The 21,298-nt window shown below is 40.7% G+C and overlaps 1 protein-coding gene across 1 annotated transcript in view; it reads left to right on the top strand.

Annotated features, from left to right (window-relative positions):
* LOC149459884 (complement C3-like) overlaps positions 1-21,298 on the top strand; it is a 230,222-nt gene that overhangs the window by 21,526 nt on the left and 187,398 nt on the right. The window contains exons 3-7 of the mRNA XM_089680584.1: positions 1,848-2,010; positions 5,517-5,587; positions 12,313-12,401; positions 15,795-15,877; positions 18,388-18,475. Of these exons, the coding sequence (XP_089536710.1) occupies positions 1,848-2,010; positions 5,517-5,587; positions 12,313-12,401; positions 15,795-15,877; positions 18,388-18,475 (494 nt within the window). The remainder of the gene's footprint in view (positions 1-1,847; positions 2,011-5,516; positions 5,588-12,312; positions 12,402-15,794; positions 15,878-18,387; positions 18,476-21,298) is intronic.

Below are 21,298 nucleotides of genomic sequence, written 5' to 3'. Positions count from 1 at the left end.
AGGTTTTTTACCTTTACGTAGAATGCACAAAGGTAAAAAACCATCAGCCTTTACAACCACTTTAATATTTTAATGTGAAATGCTGGATAAAATTACATCTCTTTGGTCATGGTTTCATATTTTAGATTTTATTGTACCAAACATTAAAAATCATAAATGCCACAAACACCTCATAGGGATTTGATTGCATGCCCTCTAAATAAATTAATCAATTAAGATTATTGTAAGGATAAAATTGGTTTATTCTTTAAAGATTGAATACAACAAATCAATTTACTTCCCAGAAAACTTAATATAGAAATTTCTAGTCTCAGAGTGTCATCTGGTGGTCAATTTAAGCTATTGTCTGTACAAGCGAATATTTAATTGGTAATATTTCCCTCCAATCAGGCTTGGGTAAATATTAGTTAAGGCAGTTTTGGAAAGATAAAAATGGTCAGAGAGAGACTCTCTGGATAGACTCCATCTTGAAAGATGAGCTCCATTTTAAAGGATCAGCTCCATCTGGAATGATCAGCATCTGAAGGTCCTCTTTTTTCATATCCATCCACCTTGAGGGTTCTCTTGACCCAGCCTCATCATCAGATCAGTCTCCTCCTCATCTTCAGCTCAGCCAGATCCTCCATCTTGATTTTCATCTATCTCCATCCATCGGTAGCCATTTTGAGGGTTTGGTTGGCAGCCATCTTAGGCCATATCCATTCATCCAAATTTATGCTATTACCTAGATAAATTTTGCTTGTTTAATTTAAAATTCTGCTTATAGATTTTTCTGTTTTAATTTGATATTCCACTCACAGTATCATAACCCCGAGGGATTAGATAATTACATTTTTGCTGTATTGGCACAAATGTCAGACAGACACCGTCCCTTAATCCAACTGCAGGGAAATAATGTGTATAGTATGTCACAGATTTAATTGTCTGCTGGGTTTAATGATATCTGGTTATGATATCTACGGGTGGTAATTTAATTCATTAACTCATCTATTTCCCCGGTATCTATATATATTTGAGCCGTGTAAGTAGAGGAAATTCATTGTGGAGTATAATTGCTGTGTCAAACTATCAATCCTACTGTTATGTGTGTTTGTTAGTGACTTAATCATAAATCTTAATTTATTTTCTTGTTTCATAGTCCATATTTTCACACAATTTTATTGTGCTTAAAAGAATATCTGCATAGAGCAGCAAATTATAGGGAATAGGTGTCAAACTGGCGGCCCTCCAGCTGTTGCAAATCTAAAAGTCCCATCATGCCTCTACCTTTGGGAGTTATGCTTGTAACTGTCAATCTTGCAATGCCTCATGGAACTTGTAGTTTGGCAACAGCTGGAGGGCTGCCAGTTTGGCACCTGTGCATTATAGTAATTAAACTACCTATATTCATGTCAGTTAGCCTACAGCAAAATAACTTGAACTTTGTTTATCAGGGAAGAAAAATGTTGGTATGGGAGTAATGAAAGGAAGAACATGAATGGCTGAAACATATTAAACACCTTGATAAATGAGATCAGTTATCGGGAAAATAACAACATATCTGATTAGTCATCAAATGGTTAAAAAAAACTCTTGAAACTTCCAACAGAATTCCAAATTCTGCTCATCTGCCTTACCATTACAGAAACAAGTGTTGGTGTCCCAGCCCTCCCAACAAATTCTTGATTTTATAGCATAAAGAAATAATTTAGGAGGCCACCTTTGAGTGTGTAAGATATAATAAGGTCATGGGTAGTCCCATGCTGCTGAGCCTGATACTGACAATGGCACTAATTAAGTTTAATTTTAATATTAATAATGCTTTCTTTACACTCAAGTCTTATTACTTTTTTATCTGTCTGTTTTAGATTTCCCCAAGATACCTCTCTTCAGACATTAATGAGAAGCAATATGTCGTTGTGCAGGCCACCTCAAAAGAAATGATCTTGAAAAGGGTCATCCTTCTTTCTCCTGACATAGGGCATATTTTTATCCAGACATGCAAAACAATCTATACACCAAATCAAAATGGTAAGGGGGTTTCTGAAAGAAGGGCTTACAAACATGATATATAAAAAAGCTGGACAATAAGGGGAAGAAGGACTTTTGAGACATACGATTTAGATACTTCTGCTCAATGTATGCACACTTGAATAAGCCAGAGAGCATTTTTTTTTACTTCTCCAGGTCTTTTGATACTATCAGGCCAGATCTCTTGGACGAGAAGCTAGCAGCGATACAGATTGATGTTTCTCTTGTGCCATGGATTGTAGAGTACCTGACAGAAGACCGCAGTATGTGTGTTTGCAAGACTGCGTGTCAGATAGGGTGATTAGCAATATTGGGGTTCCACAGAGTACAATTCTCTCTCCCTTTGTTTTTGCTGTCTATACTACTGGTTTCAAGTACCAGACAGAGTCTTGCCATCTTCAGAGGTTTTCTGAAGACTCTGTGGTAGTAGGATGTATCAGGGATGGGGAAGAGACTGAGTATAAGACTGTGGTGTGAAACTTTGTCACATGGTGTAAGGATAATCATCTGCATCTAAATGTGACAAAGACAAAGGAGCTGGTTGTGGATTTGAAAAGGAGGAAGGCACCGGTGACCCCTGTCTCCTTCATAGGAGCAGATGTGGATGTAGTGGAGAATTACAAGTATCTTGTAGATAATAAGCTGGACTGGAGCAAGAACACTGAGGTCCTCTATAGGAAGGACTAGAACTGCCTCTATTTTTTGAGGAGGCTGAGGTCTTTAAACATCTGCCAGACGATGCTGAAGATGTTTTATGAGTTTGTGGTGGCCATTGCACTCCTGTATGCAGTGAATTGCTGGGGAGGCAGGTTTAGGGTGGCTAACACCAACAGACTCAACAAACTGATTCACAAGGCCAGTGATGTTTTTGGATTGGAGTTGGAGTTTTTAACAGCAGTGTTAGAGGGGAGAATATTGTTCAATCAATCTTGGAGAACTCCTTCCACCTACTCCACAATACACTGGTCAGTCTGTGAAGTACCATCAATGACAGATTGTTACAACCGCAATGCACCACAGAGCAATGCAGGAAATAATTTTTTCCTGTGGCCATCAAATTATATCATTCTTCTCTGTGAGTGCTGGATGTGAGGATTTAATCTGGTTTATGCTCTGGATTTTTATGTAGTTTTCATAGTATGTTGATATTAGGGTAATTATGATTTTGGGTAATGCTAGAGAAAGTGGTATACTATTTGCATTTTGGTGCGTATTTGCAGTTTAATTTTCTGTTATTTTTATTCTGTTATTTATTCTATGTTGTATTTTGGATGGTTTATTAGAGTATAATTTTAATTTGTGTTTTATTGCTGTCATTGGTAATTTTATTGTGTCATTGTGTCTTGTTTGGTTCCTTGTGTTCTGGTGTTGTCTTCATCGAATGTGGCTGTATCTTAATAATTTCACTTTGGGATTCATAAAATATTCTGGGAACCTTTATATATATATATCTATATATATATATATATATATATATATATATATATATATATTCACACAATAGTTCCAGCCCTGCAATACTGTGTAGTCCCTAAACAGTAAGGGGCTAGTTTAAGAGTTATGCTGGTCAATTATGTAGAATGTTAAGCCTGTTTAAATTGCAAAAATGTTCAAATGGACCAAGGCAACCAGCCAACAACAATTTATACATATACTTATATTTTTGACAGAAATGTGGGTTGGTTGGTTTGATCCATTCGACCATTTTGAAAGCTGAAAGTGGTTGAAATAGCTAGAAAACTGCCTGGTATAGTTAAGTTAATTTTCTAATAAATGTTAGGTTTGGGTTCACTTTTAGGGTTCATTTTAAGAGATAAGTGTTAAGGCAAGGGTTACATATTAAGGTCAGGTTAATGACTAGGGATGAGTTAAAGAGGAATATCAGTCTACGTGGCTAGAGCAAATTTTTAGCCAGGCAACAGCTGTCCCTGTCTGAGAATACCGACTAGTTCATGCAGTCAAGCGTTGTCTTGCTTGCTGCTGATGTTCCCCATGCTCCCTCTCCTAGCATGCCCCATCTTATTTTTGTTTGCACATACATGGACACACTAGCAGATCTCTGTAAGATGTTTGGGATCTGCCAGAGACCCATGGTCTGTCTGCACATGCACAAAGTACTCCAAGGCTATTGAGTCTCATGAAACTCTGTTCCTAAGTGAATCATTGCCTCCTAGACTGTGACGGGACATCCCAGTAGACAGTATGGCCAATGTTTACACTATCCTCACCTAGGTGAGGACTAAAGAAGTGGTGACATCAATCAAAATAAAGGTATTTAGACAGCTTAACCGCTTCCCGACTGCCCTATAGCAGAAATACGGCTACAGGGCGGCACGAGTGTGCAAACTTATGTATATATACGTGATAGTGCATTTCCCGGTAGGGGACGGGCGCCCTACCTGCGCCGCCATTCGTGGCCGTGGCTGTCAATCATCGGGTCCTGGTCGGTGATTACTCACCGGCGCCCAGTGATTACCGAAGGGGAGGAGAACTGCTTTGTTTACTAACAGTTCTCCCTGTGAGCTCAGGCACACTGCTTTGGATGGCTGTGTATAGCACAGCCATCCAAAGCAGTATGCTTACAGTGAAGCACACAGGCACAGTCCCATAGTAAAACATTCCCTACACACAGTTAACCCTTTGATCGCCCCTCCTGTTAACCCCTTTCTGCCCAGTGCCATTAGTACAGTGTCAGTACTTTTTTTTTAGCACTGATCACTGTATTGGTGTCACAGGGGATGTCAGTGACACCAAGTCAGTTCCCCACAGTGTCAGAATGTCCGCCGCAGTCCCGCAGTCCCGCTATAGGTCTCTGATCGCCGCCATTACTAGTAAAAATTAAAAATAAAATCCCAGTATATATACCACCATTTGTAAACGCTCTAACTTTCACGTAAACCAATTAATATACATGTATTGGGATTTTTTTTTAGCAAAGACATGTAACAGAATACATTTTGGCCTAAATTTATACCGAAATTTGATTTTTAAAAATTTTTTACTGGACATGTTTAATAGCAAAAAGTCAAAAATATTGTTTTTTTTCTCAAAATTGTCGGTCTTTTTGTTTTATGGCGCAAAAAATAAAATAAGCACAGGTGATTAAATACCACCGAAAGATAGCTCAATTTGTGAGAAAAAAAAAGTGCTGCATGGCAGCGCAATTATCAGTTAAAGTAAGGCAGCACCGTAACACAAAAAAAAAAAGGCCTGGTCAGGAAGACGGGTACTCTAAATCCTCAGGAGGGCAAGTGGTTAACTGAGAAAAAACATCTTCTACTGTTTAAGGGGTATATGGGGAGGAGGAGTGGAGCCAATGAGAGGAAGTTTACTTTCAAAGTGAGGGTCAGCCTTAAAGAACAGAGTAGATTTTTTTTATACTTGTTCTTGGTTTTGAATAAATCCAGCCATAACATAATGCAACATGATACAGGGCATAAGGTGGGCCTGGATGGGGGAAGTTGACCATTATTGTCTTTTAACAGAATAATTCATTTTTTCTTCAGTCAATTACAGAATTTTTTCAACTGATAAGAACCTGGATCCTACCGAACGAGATGTTATAATCATGTTGGAGGTATGCTATGTCTGAGATAAAGATTATATCTATTTAAAACTAATGGATAAAGCAGTTTCATCAAATGCACCAGGGAACAGTGACTGGAAGCTCCATTGTTGAAAACGTGCCTTGCTGTCATCTGTTTGCTGGCTTAAAGTAGAACTGAAGTCAAAACTTTTATTTTCATTTTGGGTAGAGTAAGGGAGGGTTATAGCCCATCTGTTTTGTGGGTTTTTTTTTGCAATTTGTGTCCCATTGGGGAGACATCCCTTCACTTCCTGTTCCATAGCCAAAACAAGAAATGACACAAAATCCCTCCAAACTGAGGGAATCACTGGTTGTCACCAAGGTCGCCAGTACTAGCTTCTGCATTGGAAAATTTACCCGTTCATAGACACACAGCTCAGGAGTGAGCAGACCCTGTGTGCCCCTATAGCAGATGGTTTGCTATGGGGACACACAAAGAAGAGGAGGAGCCAAGATTGCCATTGGGGGACCCGAGAAGAGGAGGATTGGGGCTGCGCTGTGCAATACCACTGCACAGAGCAGGTCAGTATACCATGTTTGTTATTTTAATTAAAAAAAATTAACTTTAGTAACACTTTACGTTCACTTATTATATACCCCAGAATAAAATGGGTAACAATTTATGAAGAGTTTATGAATTGCAATAGATCAACATTTCATGGGATTGCAAAGCAGGGTTTTAAACTTTGATTAAAGCGGAGTTGCACTTGCGCTGTCAAAAAATAAAAGTCAGCAGCTACAAAAACTGTAGCTGCTGACTTTTAAAAAACACACACTTACCTGTCCCTCGGTCCCGCGGTGTGTCCTCTGCAGCCTGTTTTACCAGCCTTCTTCTCTCCCTGGGTGCCGGCATCTTCAGTGTGGGCACCCGGCTGTGACAGCTTGCAGCTTTACAGCCGGGTACCCACTGCGCATGTGTGAGTAGCGCTGCGCTTCCTGAATGGTCCTGTAGTCATCTGGTACCTGTCACGTGTCCCAAAAGACTACGTAGAGGGAGGAAGGGAGGACACCTTCCACTTATGATCACCTAGGCAATTGGAGTGTTAGTGGGAGCTGGTACCTGTCTAATTCGGGTACCCGCTCCCCCCCGCCCCCCAAAGGTGCCAATCCTTAATGGGGAGCATTGGACCAGTCTTTAAAGCAGAACTTCCCCTTTTGGGTGGAGCTCCGCTTTAACCTCAAAGTTTATATATGTTTCCATAAAAAATATGAGTGATCAGTGTGGCCAAGCAGTGGGAAAAGTGAACAGAATTCTAGGATTCATTGCTAGAGGGATCACCAGCAGGAGGAAAGAGGTCCTGATTCCACTATATAGATCTTTAGTTAGACCTAATTTAGAATACTGTGTCTTCTAAAGACCTCACTTACAAAAAGGTATTGATTATATAGCACCATCCTAGTTTGCTAGAGTGTAGGCAAATTTAGTTTGGCTCTTCTATAGGCAGAGGAGCAGGGGTAATTGTGTTTAGGAGGCTATGCAATGCTTCACAGGCTGTGGCTCTGTTACCTCCCCCTATCTGCTGGAACTCACTGAAAACTTCCAGAACATAGTGGGCAGAGGGACAGTGGTTGCAGTCTGAATATTTATGGAGCTTCAACCAATCCCTGGAAAGGTGGACTTAGAAGGTGGGGACTCATCCCTTGAAGCCTGGCAGTCTGGGAGCAGAGCCCAAGGTCCAGTGATCTGGTAGGGACCCCTGTGTTGGGGGCTCTTCCCCTGGGGTAGAGAAGAGGGGTAGAGAGAGAAAGGAAAAAGAAGGGAGCTTCAGGAACTTACCCAGCTTTAGTCTCAGGCTTAGCTGCAGACTCCTAGTCAGACCAGAAGCAGCCTGTCCAGAAGAAAGGTCAAGCCAACAGCCACTCTGGATCCTGGGATTTCCTCAAAGGGACTGAGTGAGTACAGCCCAGCCATTACCCCTAAGGAAAGGAGAGGACACTACAGTAAATTACCTCATGTGTCTAGTACTTGTAGCCCCAAGTGTAGCTCATGTGCAATGCAAAACAGCCAAAAGCATACTAATTCTCTAAGCTTGGGACTAACACAGCAAAGTGCCCTGCAATACAGCCAGGTGTGGAACTTTTCTTCCTAGTCACTGCTGTACCATTATTCCCACTGTTGTGCAGAACAGTTCACCATTCGAAATAGAGCAGCCAGAGACTTAGGAGGTCCTCAACCATTTATTTGGAGTTTACAGTTTTTCTCTTCAGTTCTGGGTATTCCTTACACCCCCCCCCCATTCCCAATCCAAGTTCATAGTTCAGAAAATAAACACAAAAAAACCCAATCCCCTGAACTGTTTATTGAGCCATTTGGAAGGTATGAAAATACAGTTTACCTTGCTGTGGGTGCTGTTAGGGGAAAATTGGCCCAAAGTGCAGCTGCTTCTTTGGGGGTAGTGCTACAGTTAGATAGAATGTCCAGAAATGGTCAACTAAATAATGAAAGGTATGAGGGATAAATCATATCAAGAGATACTTCAGAAATGTAATTTGTACAGTATGGAGGAAAAATGGGAAACTTCTACATACAACAAGCGGGTGAAGAAGAGCAGCATTTTCAAAAGGAAGCCAAGATCAAGAACACAGGGACATGACCTCAAACTAGCAGAAGGAAAGTTCAAAACTAATTTTAAGAAGTATAATTTTATACTCATACCAATGTTTTTTAACAGTAGATAAATAAATTATTATTATTTAAAAAAATAAATGTATATATATATATATATATATATATATATATATATATACATACACACACGCTATATTGACAAATGTATTGGGACACCTGCCTTTACACGCACAAGAACTTTAATGGAATCCCAGTCTTAGTCCGTAGGGTTCAATATTGAGTTGGCCCACCCTTTGCAGTTATAACAGCTTCATCTTTTCTGGGAAGGCTGTCCACAAGGTTTAGGAGTGTGTCTATGGGAATGTTTGACCATTCTTCCAGAAGCGGATTTGTGAGGTCAGGCACTGATGTTGGACAAGAAGGCCTTGTCGCAATCGTACACCCAGAGACTGACGCCGTCCTCCATTTTGTTAAGAAATCTCCATGTTGTCCCTCATTCTCCCCCTTCCCTCTCTGTTAATCCACAGGGACATATGTGTGTTGGAAGTGTCCTAGGCAGGCCAGAGCCCATCAGGGAGCCTCGAGGTGCCTGGTTGTCTGAGAGAGCTGTGCAATATCACACCTCGTAAAAGATAATGCAAGCCTTCCCAGGGGTTCAAGGCATTCCATCGAAGCAAGAACCAGATAAACACTTTTAAAATCAATTTTTCTCCTATGTCTCATATCTTTGAATATGAAAGACTTACATAAAAACCAGGCATATCATCAGATTGCCCAAGAGGAGGTGAACAGTTTGATAGGTCACTCTCCTTGGCTGGAATACGTAGGAAAGCAGAAAAGTAGATCTCGTGAACCATTCAGTGTAGAATTGCATATCTAATCAATCCTCAGACTTGTCTGCATAATAATCTACCTGCAGGTGGAGTGTCACTTGAGCATATGGAAAGTTATGAGCCAAAATATGAACTATAAGAGATTTTGGCTCTAGTTTAGGTCTATACCCAGACCTTCCCGCCCTAAACAGGGTATTGGTCCTTGACTTCAGAGACACCCCCTGCTGGGGAACTACAAAATGAGCTGTCAGACCTAAGAAAGTTAAGTTGAAGAATTCTCCCTTTTTAACATCAGAACCACCTGGGAGACCCGTACCCATTCGCTGTGAAACTTGATCTGCTAACCTAGGACTTTGGCAAGTACTTTAACCCTCTAACCTCTCTCTGTTATCTCTTTGCTGTGCTCTTGTTCTCTGTATAGTTATATATATATTGGTTACATCTTTTTTCTGTAAATATTTTTATTGCACCCTTTTGACCTTTTAGTAATAAATCTTTCCTTCTGAAAGTGCTGAACTGTTTCTATAGCTCTTTATTGCAATTTACGAATTCCTGCCTCTAAAAGAGCGCTACTGTGTTTGCTTAACCCTCTGTATAACCGTGTTATACAGACAATTATGTTAACCATTATAGTGTTATAGCTGATATCGCAGAGTTTCCGCTTTCTCTGTACAAAAAGGAGATGGTGGCAGTGTGAAGGATTAATTGCGTAATTAACCTGACCCAGTAACAATCGCATTCAGGCTGCCTGTACATAGATTGTGGTCCAATTAGCTGGAAAATCGTTGTGCAGGGTGCAGCTGGGTGTGGCATTGTTACGCACGTGACATTGCAATTTTAGATTGGCTAGTCCTTTGGTCACGAGTTTGGTGAGAAGGGCTGGGATCTGATGCCGTGTTCATCACATATTGGTGGCAGCGATCGTGGGATTGTCACATATTGGTGGCAGTGATCCTGGGATCGTCACAGGCCTGGCTCGCAATCTCCGCTCTAATTCATCCCAAAGGTGTTCTATCAGATTGAGGTCAGGACAAGTCAAGTTCCTCCACCCCAAAACTCGCTTATCCATGTCTTTATAGACCTTGCTTTATGCACTGGTGCGCAGTCATGTTGGAACGGAAGGGGCCATCCCCAAACTCTTCCCACAAAGTTGGGAGCATGAAATTTTCCAAAATGTATTGGTATGCTGACGCCTTAGGAGTTTCCTTCACTGGAACTAAGGGGCCAAGCCCAACCCCTGAAAAACAGTCCCATACCATATTCACCCCTCCACCAAACTTTACACTTGGCACAATGCAGTCATGCAAGTACTGTTCTCCTGACAACCACCAAACCCAGGCACGTATATCAGATTGCCAGACAGGGAAGCGTGAGTCATCACTCCAGAGAACACGTCTCCACTGCTTTAGAGTCCAGTGGCGGTGTGCTTTACACCACTGCATCCAACGCTTTGTATTGCACTTGTTGATGTAAGGCTTGGATGCAGCTGCATGGCCATGGAAACCTATTCCATGGATGGATTTATTGCACAGCTTGCAACCTATCATGGTACCATGTTTGAATTCACTGAGCTCCTGAGAGCAACCCATTCTTTCCCAAATGTTAGCAGAAGCAGTCTTCATGCCTAGGTGCTTGATTTTATACACCTGTGGCCATGAAGGTGATTGGAACACCTGGATCCAATAATTTGTTCAATACTTTTGGCAATATAGTGTGTATATATACAGTATATATATATACGGTATATATATATATATACTGTATATATATATACTGTATACAGTGTATACTCTCAATTAAATTTTGTTTATTATTTTTATTATTAATAATAATATTATTATTATACAGTGTTTATATATAGCGCCAAAGGGTTTGCTCAGCACTGTACATTAGAGTGGGGGTACAGTACATGAGATAATACAGTAACAATACAATACACGAGGGGTTCAAGGGCCCTGCTCTTTCAAGCTTACAATCTAGGAGGCAGTGGGTAGAGGTACAGGAGGAAGTGGCTGTGGGGGATGGAGTGGTAGGAGGAGTGGAGGAGAAAGGCTGTTAGGTGAGGGTGGGGTAGGCTTCCCTACCCCATGGGTTTTCAGGGTGCGCTTGAAGGTGAGGAGGGTAGGTGACAGTCTGATGGACTGGGGTAGGGAGTTCCAGAGGATGGGTGAAGTCCTGGAGAAGTCCTGCAGTCGGGCGTGGGAGGAGGAGACCAGGGAACTAGAGAGTAGGAGGTCTTGTGAGGAACGAAGGGCACGGGTAGGGTGGTATTTGGGTATCAGGTCAGTGAGGTAGTTTGGGGCAACGTTATGAATGGCTTTGTATGTCAGAGTTAGTAATTTGAATTTAATGCGTTGGGCAATCGGGAGCCAGTGAAGGGATTGGCAGAGGGGGTGGCCGAAGTGGAGCGGTTGGTGAGGTGGATGAGTCTAGCCACTGAGTTCAGGATAGACTGGAGCGGGGATAGCATTTGTCGGGGTAGGCCGGTGAGAAGGGAGTTGCAGTAGTCTAGGCGTGAGATAATAAGGAAGTGTACGAGTTGTTTGGTGGTGTCTGGGGTGAGGAACATACGTATCTTGGAGATGTTGCGGAGGTGGAGCCTGCATGAATTTGATAGTGATTGGACATGAGGTTGGAAGGAAAGGTTTGAGTCCAGGGTGACACCTAGGACTTTGGTGTGTGGGGTGGGATTGATGGTGGCGTTGTTGGTCGTGATGGAGAGGATGGGGGTGGGGGCGCGGGCTGGGGCTGGGGGGAAAACTAGGAGCTTGGTTTTGGACAGGTTTAACTTGAGGAAATGGAGCGACATCCAGTCTGATATGTCGTTTAGGAGGTGGGTGATGCTGGTGGAGAGTGAGGGGATGAGGTGGGGGGTGGAGAGGTAAATTTGTGTGTCATCGGCATAGAGGTGATAGTTGAAGCCGTGGGAGTGTATCAGTTTGCCAAGGGAGGAGGTGTAGATGGAGAAGAGAAGAGAGTTTACAACAGGTATGGCGTATGATACTTTCTGTCTGTAATTTATAACAAATTACAAGCCATTTTACTATTTATTAGGTTGTAAAATACATATATGGATTTCTATTATACCATGTTTTCTGAACATGCTTAAAGACACCTCACACTTTTGTTTATTCGTTTGGTTGTACTTCTAACACAGAAAAGCTAGTATGTCCATGATATGCCATGATAAGCCTCAACCAATACAATATGTAAAATGGTGTAAATGTGAGTGCATATGTTTGTATACAAAAGAGAGAGTGGGGGAGGCAAAGAAAATGAGAAACATAAAGATATATTAACATTCATGATTACAGAATCCTGAAGGTATAATTGTGACAAAGGAAATGCGTGTAATAAAGAATGGAATATTTGCATTCATAATGAAGATCCCAGAGCTGGTCAGGTAAGTTTTTTTCTCTTTTGTTTACCTCTTTTTTTATCATCAATTTTACCATTGAGGACAAATACAGTAGGTATATGCTGCACTCTTCAAGCAAAATTTACAATGGTGGGCAACTTTTTTTTAAGATGTAACAGATCTGGGTGAGTGCCTATATTGATCCATCAATGAAAACAATTGTATAGAAGCTGCATGCATTCTCCAGTGCTTCCCCACAATAACTGCATGTTACGTCATAGCTGTTTGATATCTGAACTGATATTTTATGGCTGTAAAATTAGGTGATTTACATGTTTTCTTAGCACACTGCATTGAACAGCCGGACATCTGCAAATTTCTTGCCCAGAGTGCCATCAAAGATCTAGGAGATACAGTGGTGTATTTAGGTTTTGTGGTGAACTCTGCAGTTTTAGTAAATCAACCCCAATGTGTCAGCAGCAGTACACAAAGGTAAAACAATAATTGCACTGGAGTTTTTTTTTTTATTGGTCCCAGAATGTATTGAATGTGGTGAAATTTCTCTTTGCAAAGAATACCCAATCACATGCAAGGAAAATAAAAAAACTGCAATTTTGCTTGCACTCGATTGCATGATGGAAGCCAGCAGAGCTTCACCACATTCAATAAGCTCTGGGAAAAATTCCCTTGCAAAGTTAACAGTCTAAATGCAAATATATGGCGAGCGCTGAAATCTAAAAGCCGCTAACACAAAGGATAATGGTAACAAATCCCATAAAACATGTATAATAAAGTGCAGCACTAAACATTAAATGTCATCATTAAGTGCAAAGTTGACAATAAAACATATGAACAAAGTTACCAATAAATTGTGTAAGCAATAGCACTGAATGATTAAGTGTTATAATACATATTTGTCCATCCAATAATAAACTAAAGTGAAGAGACACTAATGAAGAAAGTGTCCGTGGTACTACAAGGCACAGCAATACCAAAGTTGAATATACAAAGAAGTGCTCTTAATCCAGTGATGAAATCCACCACCGGCAATGGCTTTGCACTCACCAGAAAGCTACTGGTAAAGTAGCATTAATGTTGATCTCATAGGTGAAACACTCAAGGATCCATATGTACAGACTGGACTTCTCCAATGAGTACTGGTAAGCTCAGATCAAAAAAGGGGAATTCTCCTCTCTGGATGAAGTTCTGTACAGTAACACCTAGGTACTGCCAACCAAGGTTAACAGTCTATTTGCCTTAAGTACACCAACTCCATGGTGTTTTAACAAGAAACATTTGTTCTAATTTATTATTGGAGGCTGTTCACTTGTCAAAGTGTATGTCCATTTAGCTTAGTAAAAAAGGTGAGGCTGTGTTCACTTTGAATACCAAATTGTATATCAGGGGGTTGGAAAAAAAAACAGTTTTTGTTTGAACATGATTAGATAGATCCCACAAGATTGGTCTATTCACAGATGATGTCATACTTACTATAACAGACCCATTGACTTCTTTGACAGCAAACTCCTCTACTCTGGAAACGTTTAGCAACATTTCATGTTATAAACTTAATATTACTAAATATTGTGCATTTCCTATAGGTATCACAAAGGAACTTTTACAATGTCTTAAAGATAAGTTCCTCTATAGCTGGTCCACTAAGAATCTAGTGTACTTGGGCATATGCGTGTCCTTCCTCTCTTCCAATATGTTCAAAGATAATTATGGGAAATTATATCAGACTATTTTAATGGAGCTCTCAGCAATTGGGAAGTATGAGCTCCCATGGTTGGGCAAACTAGCGGCCTTCAAGATGTTAATCTTGCCTAAACTCTTATACTATTTTAGAACAATATCGCTCCTTATCCCCCATTCTTATTTTGGTAAATTAGACGTAGCGATGAAAAAATATATTTGGAAGGGGAAAAGATCTAGAATTCCGCTTTCGGTTTTCCTGTAATCTCCACCTATTACTACCTATTACTACGCTGCATTGTTAGATCAACTTCAGAATTGGTTGATTCCCTCGGATAAGCTATGGGTACAAATAGAGAGGAGCACAGTTCCGGCTCAGGATCTCCGGGCTTTATTACATGCAAAAGTTATTTCTCCGAAGCTAATACATACCTACCTTCCCTCTATTTCTGAAGCATTGGGTGCATGGTTAGTAGGTTTATCTAAATCTACTCTTTGTATCCCTAAGATAAGGCTGGACACACCGTTAACAATCTATGAACATCTTATTTACAATCTTAATGCGAAACCTTTGAGAGACGCGGGTTATTATAATTTTAATAATATCCATATTTTTATACTACTAATGATAGTGATCAGTGACTTATAGTGGGACTGTGATAGTGTGGCGGGATATCTGGCACTTAACTGACACTGGGTGGGAACTGATTAACTGACACTGACATCACAAGTGACCCTAATACAGTGATCAGTGATACTATACATTGTCACCGTACTCATTTAACTGGTTGGGAAAGGGTTAACATCTCAGTTAATCAAAGGGTTAAGTGTATGCCTGACAATTGTTAAGGTGTGTATTATGCTTTTTACTAAAAATCTCTTTGTTCCTTCTCCCTGCCTTGCGGGGGGAAAAGAAACAAAGAGATTGTTCCCTCTGCGCAGAGCCCTGTGTTGATTGTCAACACAAGGCTCTGGGCTTTGAGTGGACACAGCCGATCAGCAGGTCCCGGTCATCCGGTCATCATCATTGACCGGGACCTGCTGACAAAATCTTGCTGTGTCTAATCACAGTGGGAGTCAGTGGGCAGAGGCATGCATGCACCCTGTGCCCAGAACAGCATAAAAACAACTCAGCATGCAACCCAGTTCAGCATGCATGCATGATGACATGAGCTTTAATGCTCTGCCCCTACGTGTTTCGTCCACCCCTTGAGGACATCTATGTTGACAAAATGATTTCACATGTTCAGGACATGAGTACAGATGCCAGTGCTGCCCTGAGCCATCTAGTTCCTCATACAACCATACCACATGGTAATAGGGACACAGTGCATAGTTGATGACATCAGGACTTCCCGATTGGACGAAACGCATCAACATCATCTGATGCAGCCTTCCATGTACTCTTTTCCACTACATAGCCAATGCCCTTAGCTACAGTTGCCAGACTATTTTACAACACACAGTCCCACTTAGTGAGGGTGCCTGGGCATATGCTAGTGTGTGAACAATGATGTTCTGATTTTATGGTACTTTCCCAAAAGATGTGAGAAGGGAGTGGTGCCTATTTTTCACTATTTATATGTATATATAAATGTCACACTTACACATTGCTTAGCAAACTTGCTCTTAACATGAACATTATATCTAATGCTAGGTCCAATGGATTAGTCCACTGGGTATATTGTTTGTAATGCTCCAAGATACTGTAAACATGTAACTTGTTTTATGTTATATTTATAGCTTTGGCATGTGGAAACTTGTTGCAAAATTTGAAAATGCACCACAGAGGGAATTTACCACACAGTTTGAAGTGCGAGAATATGGTGAGCTTACGAAAAATAAAATGCTGATTTTTTGACAATTTCGCATATTTCAGTCACCCTTCATTTTGGCCATCAAGCTTGGTAGGACTAGTTGGCTTTCATCATTTTAGGATAAATTTTATAGCATTAAAGCTTAACTCCAACCCTGCCTTCAGTCTTGCACAGTTCTACAGGCTCCTCTCCTCTACTGAAATTGCTCTGATTTCACTGCACACTGTGAGCTTCTCAAAATGTGCATTAGAAGCCACAGTAGGTAATTTCCTGGATGCATGGTGTCCAGCTCCATCTAACCATTTACTCCCTAGCCTAACCCACCCCTTTCATTCATTGATTTCAGTTCTTTCAGTCATCGAGGCTCAGCATCACATGTAGCTGTTAATTAGGGTGGCCTGCATGCAATTATAGCTTGTTTGAGAATACCCATCACCCCATCCACCCATCAAGGTATTTTAATATTTGCATAACTCCTCCCAAGATCCAGCGCACTGCTTACATTAGAGCTGAAAAAAGTACTCTTGAAAAAAGTACCGTTTTCATGAAAGCTATGTACAACACCTTCCTGTCCCCCAGCCACGATCTGCCCGCATTGCATAGAATAACACAGAAACTTAGTGATCATGTAACTGGTCTAAAATAAAGTAAAAAATAAAAAACAGAAAAGTGTTTAAAAAAATTGATTAGCATGTTGATGAAAGGGGGAAGCAGTAACTGGGGAAGGCTAGATGTGAGCAGATTAAACTTCAGCTTTAAGATATGACACTGTTAGCCAGTGATGAAAATGGTAAATTTATCATTGAAATGAAAGTTGTGAAACACATTAGATTCTTTGTGAGGCAATGTACAATACTATACTGTAAGACCACATATTTATGCAGAAAAAAAGAGACATGATTTTCATCTTACTGACTCCTAAATGGTGGTATTAGCTGCTGTAAAATGTTGGGATTTATAAGATCATCTAATATTAATCTGCAAATATACAGTAGTCAGCAACCTGAAAATGTGAAAAACATATATTCAAAGCTGAATGATGAATTTATATTGGGTTTAGGCCCGAGGGCCTTCTTGTATTGATTAGAGGTAAAGGAATATGTGCTTTCTCGAGTACAACAGTGACGGCTTAGAAAGTTTAGAAAGTGATCGTTGACAAACAATTATCAGTCATATTAAAGCAGAGTTCCAGCCTTTTTTTCCCCCTAAAAAATACCCCCCAGGATGGTCGCAGCTTATATAGTATATTCCGACATATGTATTAAATGTAGTCTTTTATGTTGTATTGTTATGCAATGTACTCACTGTCAGCTCTGCAGCTTGAGTGTGCGTATCTGAAGCCCACTCATAGCTCCTTCCAGGATATGGTGCTACTGGCTATCCAGCATGCACCTCCTGATCTCACACAGGCACAGTGTGTGCAAAGCACAGCTCAGTCATCTCCGCTTGTCTCCACCTGGCATCACGTAATTTGTGATTTGGAAATACCGCAATGCTAGATGCGGAGGCTGCCTGTTGGCTTCTGAGATTGATGACACTTATATCCCAGGAGCCAACGGCGGCTGGAGATGATGTACCTTGCCGCAGTAAGGTACAACAGAAGTGGACCTGTTTATTGGACAAAAAAGGTAATATGCTTTGACAAAAAAAATCCGAACATTACTAGCACTGTGATCAGCAATGCGGGGGGCACAACTTCAAAAGTGGGTGGAATTCTACTTTAGGGGCCAGTTCACTCCACAAAAACACAATCCAGATGCATTCCAGATATGTTTCTGCTTACAGTTCACACCACACACTGTTCCGGTGCAGTTTTTATGCAGTTTGCCATGTTCCAGTATGGTTCTGTGCAGAAAAACTGCAGCATGTTCTACTTTTTTTCTACCCTGGAAACTGACTGGAGCTGACTGCACTAGTGTGAACAAGGGCCATTGGAATACATGGAAAACACTGTGCATGCATTTTTGATGCAGAAATAAAGAGAACTGAACTGCATCTAGGGTGAACTAGCCCTAAGGTAAAGAGCAGGGAGAGTGTATCAGGGCCTCCATTAGAAATCATGGGGCCTGTACGACCATCTGAGAGGCCTTAATTGGCGAAATGACAGAGACAGGACCAGCACAAATCTGAAAGATGGCATCCCAACCAATTATCCTCATTTCCAGTCAAACCCAGGCCCCCCTGCTGACCCAGAGGAGCTCATGTCCAGTACAGAAGGGCTGCCTCTACCCCCCTATTCGCAGCCCTAAAGTGCACTGATTGGCCAGATCTAAGTTAAATTGAACAGATTCACTTTATAGAAACAGCAGAGTCGTGGCTGAACACTGGGGGAAAATTATTTCAAGTATCTAAGACTATACTGATTCCATTCATGATTATGTAGAATTTCGCATTTCATTAGAGGAAGAAAATAACATTTACTTTAGGAAAATGTAAAATACATGCTGAACCATAACTCTGAACATTAATGCTTGGGGCTAACACGTAATTCTCTTGATAAGTCCTTTCTTCTTTTCCAGTACTTCCAACATTCAGTGTTGAGTTGGATACAAAAAAAAAGTTTTTCTATTATAAGGATGATGAATTGGTTGTCAATATTAAAGCCAAGTAAGTACATTAGCCAAACTCTTTTCTGAACATTGTCTTGCGGTGTATGACCTTGGATTTAATGAAAACGCAAAGTGTTGATGAGAGCTTAAAGCAGAGCTCTAGTCAAACCAAAAAAAACATAAAAGTCAGCAGCTACAAAAACTGTAGTTGATGACTTTTAAAAAACAGACACTCAAATGTCCCATGATCCAGTGGTGTACTCACCGCAGCCGGTGTCCGGCCATCCTCTCGCTCCCTGGCGCTGGCATCTTAGGTGTGGTCACCTGGCTATGAAGCTGTCACAGCCGTGCATGTGCAAGTAGTGCTGCACCTTGTGAATGACCCCATAGTCCAGCGCAGGGGGGAGAGGGGGTCAACTTCTGCTTCCGAATGCCTAGGCGATTGCAGCGGAAGTGGGAGCAGGTACCTGTCAAAATCAAGTACCCACTCCCCCTCCCACTCCTCAAAGGTGCCAATCCTTAATGGGGAGTGGGGGATCAATACTTAGAGTAGAACTTCCACCTTTTGGATGGGGCTCCATTTTAAAGCTGTATTAAACCCAAAAGCAAACATTTATTATTTTCCAGCTTGAAAAATCTTAGATATGGTGGCTGAATTTATTTTCTTTTTTAGACTTTTTCTCATTAAGTTTCACCTGGTGATCCAGCTGTTCTGCAGATATAGCAGTTAGAGGGCTGAGACAAACCATTTAACACCAACAGGGGTGCTTACATTGGCCAGCTTTTATTTATTTATGTTAAATCTTTATCCCAAAAGGAAAAAAATGTTTTTCTTGTAACTGGTTAAACAGTGTTAACTTAAGTTTGGTTTCAATTTGTTAGTGTTTCTAAATTTGTTATTCCATCTACTACCCCCCTAGACTGACACTGCTGCTGTCCAAATGTGTCTCTGTTGCTCCTCCATCCAGAGTGTAGACGCCATAAGGGCCGATTCACAAAAGATTGTGGTCCGCGTTAAAAATGTAGAACCCTTATGATCTGCTGCAGGTGTCAATGCAATGTTAACAACACCCCAAATGTACGTTTTCCTGCACTGGATCACAGGGTACAGAAGTACCATGATATCTGGTTGCCGTGCATGCTCTACTTTTGGAGCGATGCAGTGCAATTTTAGCCTATTCAAATGAATGGTGCTGTCATTTCCTGGGGTCACTGTTCGGCGAAGCAGCTCATGGAACATGATCTGCATTCCATTGGTTTTAGTGTAGTACAAGGGAGATGCTGTCCAAAAGTGTCTGTGCTCCTTCATCCAGAGTGAAGTAATACAAAAATTATGTTACTTGGCAGGATCACCAGTTGATAACCAAGGGAAAAAAGCCTAACAAAAAGAAACCTAAAACCTATCTAAGGATTGGTAAGCTGCAACATATTACATTTTTGGTTTATTAGCACTTTAAGGAAGGGTCTTTAATACATAGCAAATAATAATTTGATATGAGGATAGGTTGATCTTTGAGCAGTCTTATTATGCCTGTATATCTCATTGCCATCTTGCTAATTTTGTTTCTTCATGTGACTGTTTCATTTTTTGAGAAGGTTGGTATAAAAAAAAAGTACATGGGACCCTGGCAACTCAGCTATGTTTGGCATTATGTTTTTTATGTATGTAACTTTTTGATCATAAGTATAGGACTGCAGCCAGCAAAGTACATGAACCAGGTCTAAGTGCACACCTGGTAGCTAGATTTCACAAAGAAATAATACAGTTCACTCTACATTATGTTGCCTATTGCAATACATTCTTACTCAGATTGTAAGACCTCTATTGTTTACCTTTTCTGTGCCTTATACAAGGACTGTTAAAGTATTATAGCCTTCATATACTGAAGTTGTAGGAAATTAAACATCTTCTCTGTGGAAACCATTCAAAATCTTGCTTTAATATTTAACCAGCACTAGTTAACCGACAGATGTAACATGTCTACTTTCTATGACAATATTCAAAATATTTCTTCTGTTATAACACAGCACATCAAAAAGTGTATACACAGTGTATCTACTGTATTATATGTAGCGCTACCCTCTTGAGGGCCGCAGAATATTTTTGGGTTCCCTGTCTGTCCTGAGCCTGGTTTGAAAGTACACCCGCTGACACCACCGTGAATCTTTGACCAGGATGACTCCCTGGCTTTGAAACATAAAATAAACACATGCAGTTTTAAGTGAGCAAATATTCAACAAGAATGAAAGTAGATGTGCATCCAAAAAAATTATAAAAAACACTCTAAAAGGTTCAACAAAGTAATAAAGCACAGTATCACTTTAAGTAGCCCCAAATGACCTACAGGATTAAATTTAAACATCAATTCCAGCTTCTGAGATATCTCTCCCCAAGTGAGCAGCAGTGAACTATCAAGCTGTGAGGCTATTTCACTTTTGGGTTCTCAGTTGCTGGTTTAACTCTGGAGATGAATACTTTTGTTATAAGCAATAGTGTCCCCTTTTTGTATCTCTTTTAGTAAGGGGTCAAATCCTCTGAGCGCTTGGTGGGGCCCTAATTGGTGCATATTAAGGTTCAGATCCTTCCTTGTGTAAGAGCAAGATTTCCTTAAGATGCCATAATCACAGAAAGGTTCTCCCTTTGAGAGATTTTGGGTTTAGGTAAAGTCTCTTTAACACAAAGAATGAAGGAAAGAATTAGCTTAGATTGTAGAAAGGGACAGAGGCAGACTTCAACAGAGGTTGACCCCCTAAAGATGGTGAACTAGTCTGGTGAAGTATGTTCCTTTGGAGTTTGATGAGGCTTGAAATGCGATACTAGTGTAATCCTGTCTGCAGGGGGCATATTCTGTAGCTGTGTTTTCCAGATGTTAGTGAGGCA

Source organism: Staurois parvus, unplaced genomic scaffold (genome assembly GCF_062004578.1).
Source record: "Staurois parvus isolate SC_StPar_1 unplaced genomic scaffold, SC_StPar_1.0 ptg000244l, whole genome shotgun sequence".
NCBI classification, from domain to species: domain Eukaryota; kingdom Metazoa; phylum Chordata; class Amphibia; order Anura; family Ranidae; genus Staurois; species Staurois parvus.
The sequence above is the reverse complement of the archived record's forward strand: the minus strand, read 5'-3'. Positions and strand labels throughout refer to the sequence as shown.